This window comes from Garra rufa, chromosome 23 (genome assembly GCF_049309525.1).
Source record: "Garra rufa chromosome 23, GarRuf1.0, whole genome shotgun sequence".
Taxonomy (NCBI): Eukaryota; Metazoa; Chordata; class Actinopteri; order Cypriniformes; family Cyprinidae; genus Garra; species Garra rufa.
Window position 1 is genome coordinate 20715301 of NC_133383.1, and position 12447 is coordinate 20727747.

General features: G+C 38.7%; 1 protein-coding gene across 1 annotated transcript in view; it reads left to right on the plus strand.

Moving 5' to 3' along the window:
* fat3b (FAT atypical cadherin 3b) overlaps window positions 1–3455 on the plus strand; it is a 66130-nt gene extending 62675 nt beyond the window's left edge. Inside the window, exon 25 of the mRNA XM_073829252.1 lies at window positions 1804–3455. Within this exon, the coding sequence (XP_073685353.1) occupies window positions 1804–2401 (598 nt within the window). The 3' untranslated portion in view covers window positions 2402–3455. The remainder of the gene's footprint in view (window positions 1–1803) is intronic.
* Window positions 3456–12447: the final 8992 nt, after the last annotated feature.

The window sequence follows — 12447 nt, forward strand, 5'->3', positions numbered from 1 at the left end:
ATTCTGACTTAAAGTTACTTTTATTCAACCAGCAAGTTTTTTTTTTTTTTTTTGGACCGGAAATGACACAGGCATCATTGTGGAAAAAAATATTTCTCAGCTTTTATTTACATTTGAACAAAAAGTGGCATGTCCAAAATTATTCAAAATTATTGCAAACTGTCACAGTCTGTGGGAAAATCAAAAGTCCTATACCATTCCAAATAGTCCAAGCTGTTCTAAAGCATCCATATTACCCTGATTCATTGGGAACAGCTGTTTTAATCAACTCAACAGGTGAAAAACAGAAGCTCTCTGCTGTTGGTTTGTGGACAGTCATAGCTAAGACAAAGGAGCTCACTGAGGACCTGCGGCTGCGCAATGTGGCTGCTCACAAGTCAGGAAAGGGCTGTAAGACCATATCTAAATGTTTTGAAGTTCCAGTGGCTACAGTGCAAAGTATTATTAAAAAATACAAGACGTTCCGCACTGTGAAAAATCTCAGAGGATGTGGTCGGAAGCCAAAAGTGACACCTGTGCTGGCCAGGAGGACAGTGAGAGAGGTAAAAAAAGAATCCAAGGATCACCACCAAGGCCATCCTGATGAATCTGGGCTCTACTGGTGGCAACATCTCACGGCAAACAGTCCAACGGACACTGCATACTGCTGGGTTCCACGGACGCAGACCAAGGAAGACACCGCTTTTCCAGATAAGGCACACAAAAGCCCGCTTGGCATTTGCAAATGCTCATCTTGACGAAGACGACTTCTGGTCTTCTGTTTTATGGTCAGATGAAACAAAAATTGAATTGTTTGGCCACAATGATGCAGCCTTCATTTGGCGTAAAAAAGGAGAAGAATTCAACCATAAGAACACCATCCCCACTGTCAAACGTGGTGGTGGGAACCTAATGTTTTGGGGGTGTTTTTCAGCCGGTAGACCAGAGAACCAATCACATTAAATGCCACCATGAAAAAGGAGCAATACATCAAAATTCTCAACAACAACATCAGGCAGTCTGCAGAGAAACCTGGCCTTGGGCACCAGTGGACATTTCAGCACGACAATGACCCAAAACACACAGCAAAAGTGGTAAAGAAATGGTTAGCAGCCAGAGTCCTGACTTAACTCCAATGAAAATCTGTGGAGGGAGCTAAAGATCACGGTGATGGCTAGGAGACCCTCCAACCTGAAAGAGTTGGAGCTCATCGTTAATGATAAATGGGCAAAAATACCAGTGGAGACATGCAAAAAGCTGGTCAGCATTTATAGGAAGCGTTTGATTGCTGTAATAGCCAATAAAGCCTTTTCTATAGATAATTGAGAAGGGTATGAATAATTTTGGACATGCCACTTTTTGTTCAAATGTAAATAAAAAAAATTTCCACACTGATGCCTCTTGTACATCGTCTTATATTTTGGGAGAAACCTGTCATTTTCGTTCAAAAGAAAAAACTTGCTGGTTTGCTGGCAGGGGTATGAATATTTTCGGGCTTGACTGTATATAGATTTAATGTAAAAAGATTTAATCATTATTATTATTGTTATACATTTACTTTAGAAAGCACCTTTCTAGCATCCAACGCAAATACGGTACAATAAATATAAAGTATAAAAAAACCAACAACACAAGTACAATTACAGCAGCAAAAACAGTTTCTTGAGCAGCAAATCAACAAAAATTTCTGAAGGATCATGTGAAGCTAAAGACTGGAGTAATGGCTGCTGAAATTGTGTAAAAATGTATAAATATATCAAGTCATACACAACATCATTTACATGTGACATAAATTTGCATGTAATTGAAGTTGCATATGCTCAGGCACTTTTTGATACTCTGCATGTATTTTCCAGCTTACCAATGGCAAGCGACGGAGTGGCTTGACACGTGTCTCCCAGGACTGGAATCCCCACCTCGAGACCAGACCCCAACACCACCACCTCCACCCCTTCCTGCTCCGCCACCTCCCCTGACCCCTACACGACTAGGCGGCACCCCTACCCGCCTTGGCGGCAGCGTCAGGTTAGATGGCAGCACCCTATCGCTGCAGACTGGCTACCCATTACGGCGATACCATGGCCAGAGTGATTTCCACACATCTCTAACACTGGACGATGACAACAACTTGCCTGTATATGAGGAATACCGTCACCCGGATTACTATGACAGCGCCTCTACTGTTCACCCTCTGGGTTTTAGCGAGGGCCGATCCAGACCCGACTATCATCACTCCAGCCAGTACCTGCTCTCTCACCCTCCCCTACTGGCCTGGGAGGAGCGTCCACGTGTCTGGGAGGACACGCACCCTTTCGGCAGCCAACAGGAGATCGACAGACTGAGCAGGATTTCGCTTCGGGCACAACGCTTGCGTAGTCAGAGCCCAAAGACATCTCTGTCCGGCATGAGAGAATATTATTGACCTCTAACTGGACTAAAAGTCCTTAATTATACTGGATGCTTGTGCTCATGCAACTGAGGACTTGGCCTGAAGATCAGGGTTGCCAGGTCTTCACAACAAAACCTGTCCAATTGCTACACAAACTAATCCAAAACTAATCCAATCGCATTCTGGAAGGGTAAAATACACGTTTTTTGGAGGGGTTCGCCCGGTAAAATTAACTTTCCAGGGGCTAAATATCACATTACTGGGGTCATTCAACCCGTGGACATGAAAGACAACCCGCTGCAACAGTGTTAAAGTAGCCCAATTCCGCAGGAAAACTGTGGACTTGGCAATACTGCTGAAGATCTGTCGGGATCGGAAAAGTCTGGACTCTAGCAGACTCAATCATACTGTATACTAGTGACTATTCTTCATGTACTTCATTAAAGGGATAGTACACCTAAAAATGCAAATTCTGTCATCATTTACTCACCCTCATGTCGTTCCAACTTGTACAACTTTCTTGTTGTAGAACAGAAAAGAAGATATTTTGAACTGTTTTTCCTTCATGCAATGATTAAATGAAGTCCAATGCAATTGGATTTGAGGTCCAAAATGCAATGAATCCCATTGACTTTGGTTTGAAGAATTACTTTTTAGACATTTTTCAAAATACAGTTCAGGTCAAAAGTTTACATACACCTTGCAGAATCTGCAAAATGTTAATTATTTTACCAAAGTAAGTGTGAGCATACAACATGCATGTTGTTTTTTTATTTAGTACTAACCTGAATATAATAGTTCACATAAAAGACATTTACATATAGTCCACAAGAGAAAATAATAGCTGAATTTATAAAAATGACCCTGTTCAAAAGTTTACATACACTTGATTCTTAACACTGTTGTTACCTTAATGATCCACAGCTGTGTTTATTTTTTTTTTTCCGTCCCTTGTTTGACCTGAACAGGTAAACTGCCCACTGTTGTTCAGAAAAATTCTTCAGGTCCCACAAATTCTGTGTATTTAAACCCTTTTCAACAATGGCTGTATCATTTTGAGATCCATCTTTTCACACTATAGAATGAAGCAAGATTCATTAAGAGCCGGGGGTGAAAACCTTTGAACATTTTTCTTATTTTGCCTAAATATCTTTTTTTTTTTTTTTTTCATTTAGTACTGCCCTTCTGAAGCTGCAGAAGATACATGTTTCCCAGAAGACAAAATAAGTTCAATTTACCCTGATCTTCAAATAAAAAAAAATTCTCACCCCTGGCTCTTAATTCATCGTGTTTCCATCTGAAGCATCAGTGAGCATTTGAACCTTTTGTGATCATTGTATACAAGTCCCTTAGTTGTCCTCAGTGTGAAAAGATTGATCTCAAAATCATGCAGTCATTGTTGGAAAGGGTTCAAATTTACCAAAATGCTAAAAAAAAGAAAGAATTTGTGGGACTTTAAAGATTTTTCTGAAGAAGAGCGGGCAGTGTAACTGTTCAGGACAAACAATGGATTCATGAACAACTATAACTAAACATCAATAACAAAAAAGCTGTGGATCATTCAGGTAGCAACACAGTATTAAGAATCAAGTGTATGTAAACTTTTGAACAGGGTCATTTTTATAAATTCAACTATAATTTTTTTCTTGTGCACCATATGTAAATGTCTTTTATGTGAAAAATAATTAACATTTTGCAGATTCTGCAAGGTGTATGTAAACTTTTGACCTCGACTGTATCTTTTTTTTTTGTGTTTTACTGAAGAAAGTCATACAGGTTTGAAATTATGTGAAGGTGAGTAAGCTTTCATTTTTGGTCTAACTTTCCCTTTAACTAGATGTGTGTAAGAACAATAACTCATACTACAGTTCTTTCCCATAAGTGCATCTGAAAAAACAGGGTGATAGTGGGTTTATGTAGGTATACTGTGATCATTGAAAAAACACATATTTTATTGATGGAATCCATATACAGCAGTGGTTCTCCACCAGCAAACTTACAGGTGGGCCTCAAGATGACTTAAAATAATTTAAAATCGTGAAATTCCTGGTTTTATTGACTCCCTTAACATTTTTTTAAATTTTTTTTATTGAAGAACCAAGATTCGTACAGTCTTGAAAAACATGGATATATGAGGGCATTGTAAAAGCGTGATTTCTAGACCCGGAAAACTTGTGGAAATTAATAATTGCTTAAAATTCCATAAATATGTATTTCATTTGTAAAAAGTAAAGTGATAGTTTACCCAAAAATGAAAATTCTGTCATTAAATATTTACCCTCATTACCAAACGTGTAAGACCTTGGTTTATCTTCCAAACACAAACGAAAAAAAGCTTTCTGATCTTGCATAAACAGCAATGCTAGTTTAAGGGAAGTTGTTGTTGAATTAAGTTCTTATTTTTGTTTTCTTTGCGTACAAAATTTTTGTCTTTCTTTGTGCCACTGATGTCACCTGGGCTATTTTAACAATGTCTTTACTACCTTTCTGGGCCTTGAACGTGTCAGTTGCGTTGCTGTCTATGCAAGGTCAGAAAGCTTTTGGATTTCATCAAAAATATCTTAATTTGTGTTCCGAAGATGAAGGTCTTACAGGTTTGGAACGATAAGAAGGTGAGTAATTATTGACAGAATCTTCATTTTTGGGTGAAGCCCCTGTGTTCCCTGAAGAACAACTGGAGAAGTCTGGGAGCTTTTGAATACTGCTGTGAACTGTGGGTGGCCTTGGAGTCTAAAAAGTTGAGCACTGCTGATATACAGGATATTTATGACTATGGAGGACCACTTTTTCTATGAATGCACTTGGACAGCTAGTGTTTTGCTGTGAAAACTTTCTGAAGGAGAGAAGAAACCGGTTTCATTCCATTGACTGTATAGAAGCTGTGGAGAAAAACAAATCCATGTAGTTGCATTTTTGTCAAAGCCTCAAGGTTTGAAAGCCTCTAATGTATGCTTACTCAAAATGATTCCAGGAATGAAAGCACACAGGTGTGTTTTATATAAATGAAGAGCTGTTTATGTAGAGCTCTTTGTATACACAAGTACATATTAATCTCTCACTGCACATCTGCTGTTCAGTGTTTTGCTGTTTATGCTGCTTTACTGATGTTTTTGTGATTTTTATTTGGTTTGGGAGCAACTTTGACACTCAAATCACCACAAAACTCTCATGCCTAGTATGTTTAACATCTGTGTTAATTGGTTAATGCATATAGTATGTTATGATGTTATAGACTTACTGTATGTTGAAGCAGTTAGGCTTTAGAACAAGAAAAAGGTTGCTTTGAGTTCTTTTTTTTTTTTTTTTAAATCAGAGTTTAGTGCTACACATTGGAATGTAAGTTGTTGTTGTTGTTGTATTTTTGTTTCAATGTATCTCTGTTTTCCCTCATTCCCAGTAGCACTTGACCATATAATCAACCTGATCTCATGACGAAAATGTAACTGTGGTAACTTTTACTTTTATACTTTTATATTCAATGTGAAATGTCCACTGAGTGGCGCTAAAAGAGCGTTAGTTTTTCTCCCTGGAACAGATGAACGTACAATCGCAAGCATGCCATTTTAGCTTGTTTTTCAGTCTCTTTATCTTTCAGATCTTTCATCGTCAGTCATGTTTTTTATGGGATTCGTACCCAAGGATTCCACATCCTAAGTCCAAGTCCGTGCCGGCTGAGCTACCGAGAAAGCTTCTTAAGTAAATAAGACATATGAAGCTGTTATCATAACTGTGTAGAAAACGATTACAAGTGCTCACTGTTTTAATGCCTCTAGTCAGGGCTGCCAGGTTTTCAGAACAAAACCTGTCAAATTGCTACTCCAAACTAGCCCAAAACTAGCCCAATGACATTTTGAGGGGGGTCCCCCAGTAAAAATCTCATGTGGGGGTAAAATACACAGGGTGTATTTAGAGGGGTTCCCCGGTACAATTCGCATTCCAGGGGATACATATAACGTTATTGGGGTCATTTCAACCCGCGGACATGAAAAACCACCTGCGACAACAGTGTTAAAGTAGCCCAATTCCGTGGGGAAACCGCGGACTTGGCAACACTGCCTCTAGTGTCCATTTCTGTTGGAAACTGATCATAAACACAGCTAAAAAGCTTCCTACCACAGTGGAAATTCTTCACAAAACTATCTACCACAGTTTTATCACAGGTAGAATGCAAAATGTTTCAATACAAACGTTTCAGTCAAATGGAATTTCTGCAATATTTCAAACTTTTAACCCACGGGAGAAAATCAACCTGCCGCAACAGTTTAAAAATCAACCAATTACGTGTAAAAAAAAATGCGGATTTGGCAACCCTACATCAAACACGAGCTGCTTCAAAAGCGATTTATTTTAAATACTCCGCATATTGATAGCAACTCTGTGAACGCGCGAAAATTATGTTCGATATTAGTATGCTTGCCGGAGCGGGATTAAGAAAACAGTCCCGCGCAAGGCTTTGATACAAAAACGCACACAATGAATGGCGACTATAGAAAGCAAAGGCCAAATCCCGGACTCTTTGGGCGATTTAGGAATCCTGGCCGGAAGCAAAAAAGAGGACAAAAAATTTCCGGGGAAAAGAGGACATTTCCGTCGTAAAGAGGACGTATGGTCACCCTATATGTACTTATTGGTATGTATTTCGCATCTTCATGAGATCAGGTAGCATGTATACACAGTATAAAAATCTGACTGAAAATATTAAGTTATAGGATTTTTCAGGGCAGAGCTTTCTTGAATCATGACATAAATATTGTTTTATTTGTCCTTGAAAATATTTGAGATATTTTGAATACCTCATTTTAAGCAATCACGCATAGATTAATGGAATTATATATTTATTAAAGCAATAAATCAGATTATTTTAGTGGTTTTCAGGATGACCCTGTGGGTCAGAGGTTCAGATGGTCTGTGTTGTGCTCAAACATGTTAATATTGTCCATTTCTTGTGTAGAAATCACCTTGTATGTATGAATAAAATGCATTGTCCAGTGTAAAATAAAAAAAGAACTACAGCTAGCATAATATATCATCTTTACATTGATTTAACAGGGATTACTCAGTATATAAGGATGTTTCGGCACAAATGCTCATCACGTAATCTTTTCATGGCTGTAAGATTAAGTCATATTTATGTAAGTCCTCTAAAAGAGAAGCTTGTGTTCTCTGAAAGACTCTGCGCTCCCAGTTCCTTTATCCAAATTTGTGATTTTACAGTTGAGGAAAATTTCAATCCTCCTGATTGACATTTAATTGAACAGTTGGACTAGTTATCATGCATAATGAACTAAACAAGTCTTTGCACAGGCCAATCTTCCCTGTGCACGACAGAAAGCCACAAGAGTACATTTATAGATAACAGCGTTATACACAATGTTCCAGTTTTTTGTACCGTAGTTACATCATTGTTTGTGTTTTTTTGTACCGTAGTTACATCATTGTTTGTGTTTCATCTTTTGTGGAAGAAGTGCACAAAAGGCCACGTTTGCTAAACGCAAAACTATTTAAGACGCTGTAGAATTTCCAAATGCATTATTTGTGCATTTAAAGAGACAACCGTACAGGAGACAACACAATCCGGTTGCATGATCCCCCAGCTTGTTTACGGCAAGATTCCAGGAATCCGGCTTACATGATCGAAACATAATGACGCTTTGATTTCTGGGCATTTTCTCTTTGTTGTTCGGGGACTTCTCCAAGAAAACATTGGTTTCATCAGAGATGAGGTTTTGTAAACACCCTGTGTTTCTGAGCATTTATGCTCTGGGTGTATCAGTGAGCATGATCACTTTTTCTTTTCAAGTTTGAAAGTGTGTGGTTCAAAATGGCAGTGTAAATATTTAGCCTATTGTCCTCTGTAAATAAGTTTGGCCCTGAGGCAATTAAATGTATAGGGATGGAGGTAGGGAGTTACATGGCTAGCTTCATGATACTTTCAACGCACTATCATGGCAATTCAAAACTATTTTATATGGAAGCCTGTTGCCTCCACAGATTTATCTCACAATTCTGGCTTTTTTTAAAGATACAAAATACATACAGTGCATTCAGAAAGTATTCAGACCAAGGGGCAACCTCCCGCTCTCTCTATTGAAACCAACACGGAAGTGTCTTAAAATGCAATTCATCGACTGGCCGCTTGAGGCTGGCTGCAAAAGAGAGTCAGTCCCATTGACTCCCCATGTTAAAATGCCCAACTTTACAGCAGAAAAAAGTATGTTTACAGCCTGGTTCAAAAAATGGTTTTGGTCTATATAGCTAGTTTTGCCCTTCATGTCAACTGTGAGGGGGGTGAATTTTTTTATAACTCATCCGTTTAAGTTATATTAAGCCTTAAAGTTCAGCATAATTAAGGGCGTGTCCACTTGAGTGACAGGGGGATTGCCGCTGCTGTCACCACCATAGACATATGTCTATGGTCACCACTGTCGCGCTAGGCGGGCGTGGTTTCAGCAACCAGCTCCACCCACGTCCCGCCTTTTTGCCCATTTTTGATTAGCCGGGGGTGACGCGTTTCCAAGATGGCGACGGCCGAATCCCGCCCACAACAGGCTTCAAAATAGCGCTTCAGAATCCTACGGGTGACGTCACGGATACTACGTCCATATTTTTTACAGTCTATGATTCAGACCCCCTTTACTTTTGTTATGTTGCAGCCTGATACTAAATTTAAAAAAAAATCCTCAATCTACACTTCGTACCTCCTAATGTAAAGTGAAAACAGAATTTTAGAAATGTTTGTAAATTTATTAAAAATAAAAAAACTGAAATATAATATTTTCATAAGTATTCAGACCCTTTACTCAGTACTTAAAGAACCTTTTGCAGCAATTACACCCTCGGTTCTTATTGGGAATGACGCAACAAGCTTTGCACACATAGATTGGGGGATTTTCTGCCATTCTTCTTTGCAAATCCTCTCCAGCTCAGATAGGTTGGATGGGGACCATTGGTGGACAGCCATTTTCAGGTCTCTCCAGAGAGAGGCTGGGCCATTCTAGGTAGGACATTCGCAAAGTTGTACCTAAGCCAATCCTGTGTTGCCTTGGCTGTGTGCTTAGGGTCATTGTCCTGTTAGAAGGTGAACCTTCAGTCCAGTCTGAGGTTTTGAATGCTCTGGACTAGGTTTTCATTAAGGTTATTTCAATATTTTGGTCCATTGATCTTTTCTTCTACTCTGCAGGTGATGAGCAGAGCTGGTTTCCTTCAAACATGACGCTTAGAATTGAGGTTCATCAGACCAGATAATCTTGAGAGTCCTTAAGGTGCTGTTTTGCGTATTCCAAGTGGGTTTTCATGCTTCTTCACTGAGGAAAGGATTGAGTTTGGCCACACTGCCATAAAACCCAGATCGGTAGAGTGTGGAGTGATGTTGTCCTCCTGTAAGTTTTTTCCATCTGTATATATGATCATGGAGCTTAACTAGAGTGACCATCAGGTTCTTGGTCACCAGTCTAGACAAGGCCTTTCTCCATCAATTGCTCAGTTTGGCTGGGCGACCAACTTTTGGAAGTCCTGGTTGTGCCAAACTTCTTCTATTTGAGAATTATAGAAGCCACTGTGCTCTTGGGAACCTTCAGTGCAGCAGAAATTTTGTAGCCTTCCCCAGATCTTTGCCTTGATACAATCCTGTCTCTGAGCTCTGCGGGCAGTTCCTTTGACCTCATGGTTTGTTTTTCACTCTGACATGCATTGTCAGCTGTGAGCCTTTTATAGAAAGGTGTGTGCCTTTTCAAATAATGTCCATTCAGTTTAATTTACCACAGGTGGACTCCAATCAAGGTGTAGAAACATCTCAGCAATGATCAAGAGAAATGGGAGGCACCTGAGCTAAATGTCAAATGTTGTTGCAAAGGGTCTGAATACTTATGTAAATGTGATATTTAAGTTTTTTCTTTTTAATAAATTTACAGGCATTTCTAAAATTCTGTTTTAATATTGTCATTATAAGGTACAGGGTGTAGATTCATGAGAAAAAAAGTGAAGGGGATCTGAATATTTTCTGAATGCACTATAAACTGTAAAAAGGTGTAAACTCCCTGTTTTTACGGAGCCCTAAAGGGACATGGTTGTGGGAAAAAATCGGGGTGAGTGGAAAAAATTTGGGGTGGGAGGAAAAAATATTTTTCAAATGTTTTGTGTTCTCCCATATATATTTTATATTTTTTATTAAAGTTTTATATTTTATTAAAAAAATATATACTGTGTACAGGCAAGCAACGCAGTAATCCATTAAACCACATTAAGATTTTAGTATGTTTTTCTATGGAGGAGAAAACGTGTTCATATTCTGGGTTCATCTGCTTTCCTGTGCATATATTTTATTAATAAACTGTGTACCAGATTTGGCTTTTTTATATTACAGTCTTCATCAATTAGCCTATCTTTAGCATTTTCTATAACGGTTTTCTGTAGGGAAGAAAAGGCTCAACTGGCTCGCAAAATGTCTTTGTGAGAAAACGCAAGTTTTTGCGAGGTAACACAAAGTTTCTTGAGGGAACGCAAACAATTTAAAAAATATTTTTTCTTCCCACCCCTAATTTTTTTTTACATCACTATGTCCCTTTAGGGTCTCCATAAATTTTCACCCCACATTTCTGAGTTTATATCTTGCAATTCAGAGCTGACTTGTTTGTTTCTGCCATAGAATAAAAAAATAGACTTTTTCTCACACTTCTGACTTTTTCCTTGCAATTGCGAGCTTATATCTCACAGTCTGACTTCTCTTTTTAGAATTGCAATTCTGAGTTTATATCTAGCAGTTGTCTTTTTTTTTTTTCAGAATTGCGCAAGAAGTAATAATTGTAAGATATAAACTCAGAACTGTGAGAAAAAGTCAGAATTGTAAGACCCTTTTAAGTCCTAGAAAGGTAATAAGGACATTGTTAAAATAGTCAATGTGACTTCAGTGGTTCAACCTTAATTTTATGAAGCTACAAGAATATTTTTTGCGCCCAAGGAAAACAAAAATAATAACTATTTTTAAAAATTTGATGTTAACGAAAGTACCTTTCTGCGCCTTGAACGTGATAGATGCATTGGTGTCTATACAGGGTTTGGAAAGCGATTGGATTTAATCAAAAATATCTTAATTTGTGTTCTGAAAATGAATGAAGGTCATGGATTTGAAACGACTTGAGCGTGAGTAATTAATGACAGAATTTTCATTTTTGGGAGAACTATCACTTTAATCACATTGAACGAAATAATTTGAAATCCCCACCTCATAAAATAGTCAGGTTTTATCATGAGATTGGGTTGGAAACTTTTGTTTAATCAAATAGTTATATTGTATAAGTTCACAGTGACAGCACAAAATTGCTTTATTAAAAATTCTAAGTGTTTCATTTCCACCTCTTCACAATAAGCTATTGCTATTTCCCCTAGTCTCTTGTGAGTGAAGCAATTTCGCTGCTTTCCAAAATTATGCCAATCACATTCCAGCATTGAAGACTGATGGGTAATTAAGCCTAAGCACAATAGAAGAGAATCCGCAAGGTCAAACCACCACAATCTCACAGCTCGGTCGACTTCCCACAGAATCAAACATGCAACGCAAGGAGGATAATTTAGGAGGAAATGAAACTAGTTGTAATCCCTCTGAATTAATACTGGTGTTTACATCTTTAAGTATACCACTAGAGAATCCTTCCTTTGCCTTTTAAAACAAGTGAGAGCAAGCCGCTGGACTGACAGAATGACGGCTAGTTATATAAGGAGTGGGGGTGAAATGCTGGATTATCGCTCCCCTGTTTCTGCTCGGAGACATGAGAGAGTTAGGGGTGATTATACCCACACAGTCTACTGAATAATACCCAGATTAGACACACTAACCAGGCCTCATCTCCACGCAAAACATCTGCCTTTGCTTCCAGACAGACACACACACACACACACACACACACACACACACACACACACACACACACACACACTCACTGGCGCTCTGGCATCGTGGATGTTAAACACACACCACTTTGGAACAGATGCTGCTTGAAAACGTCACAAGCTTATAACACCACGCGCCAGAAACAGACGTACCAACAACAGAGGCATGTTTACAGAGCGCGCTCAGTTGTGCC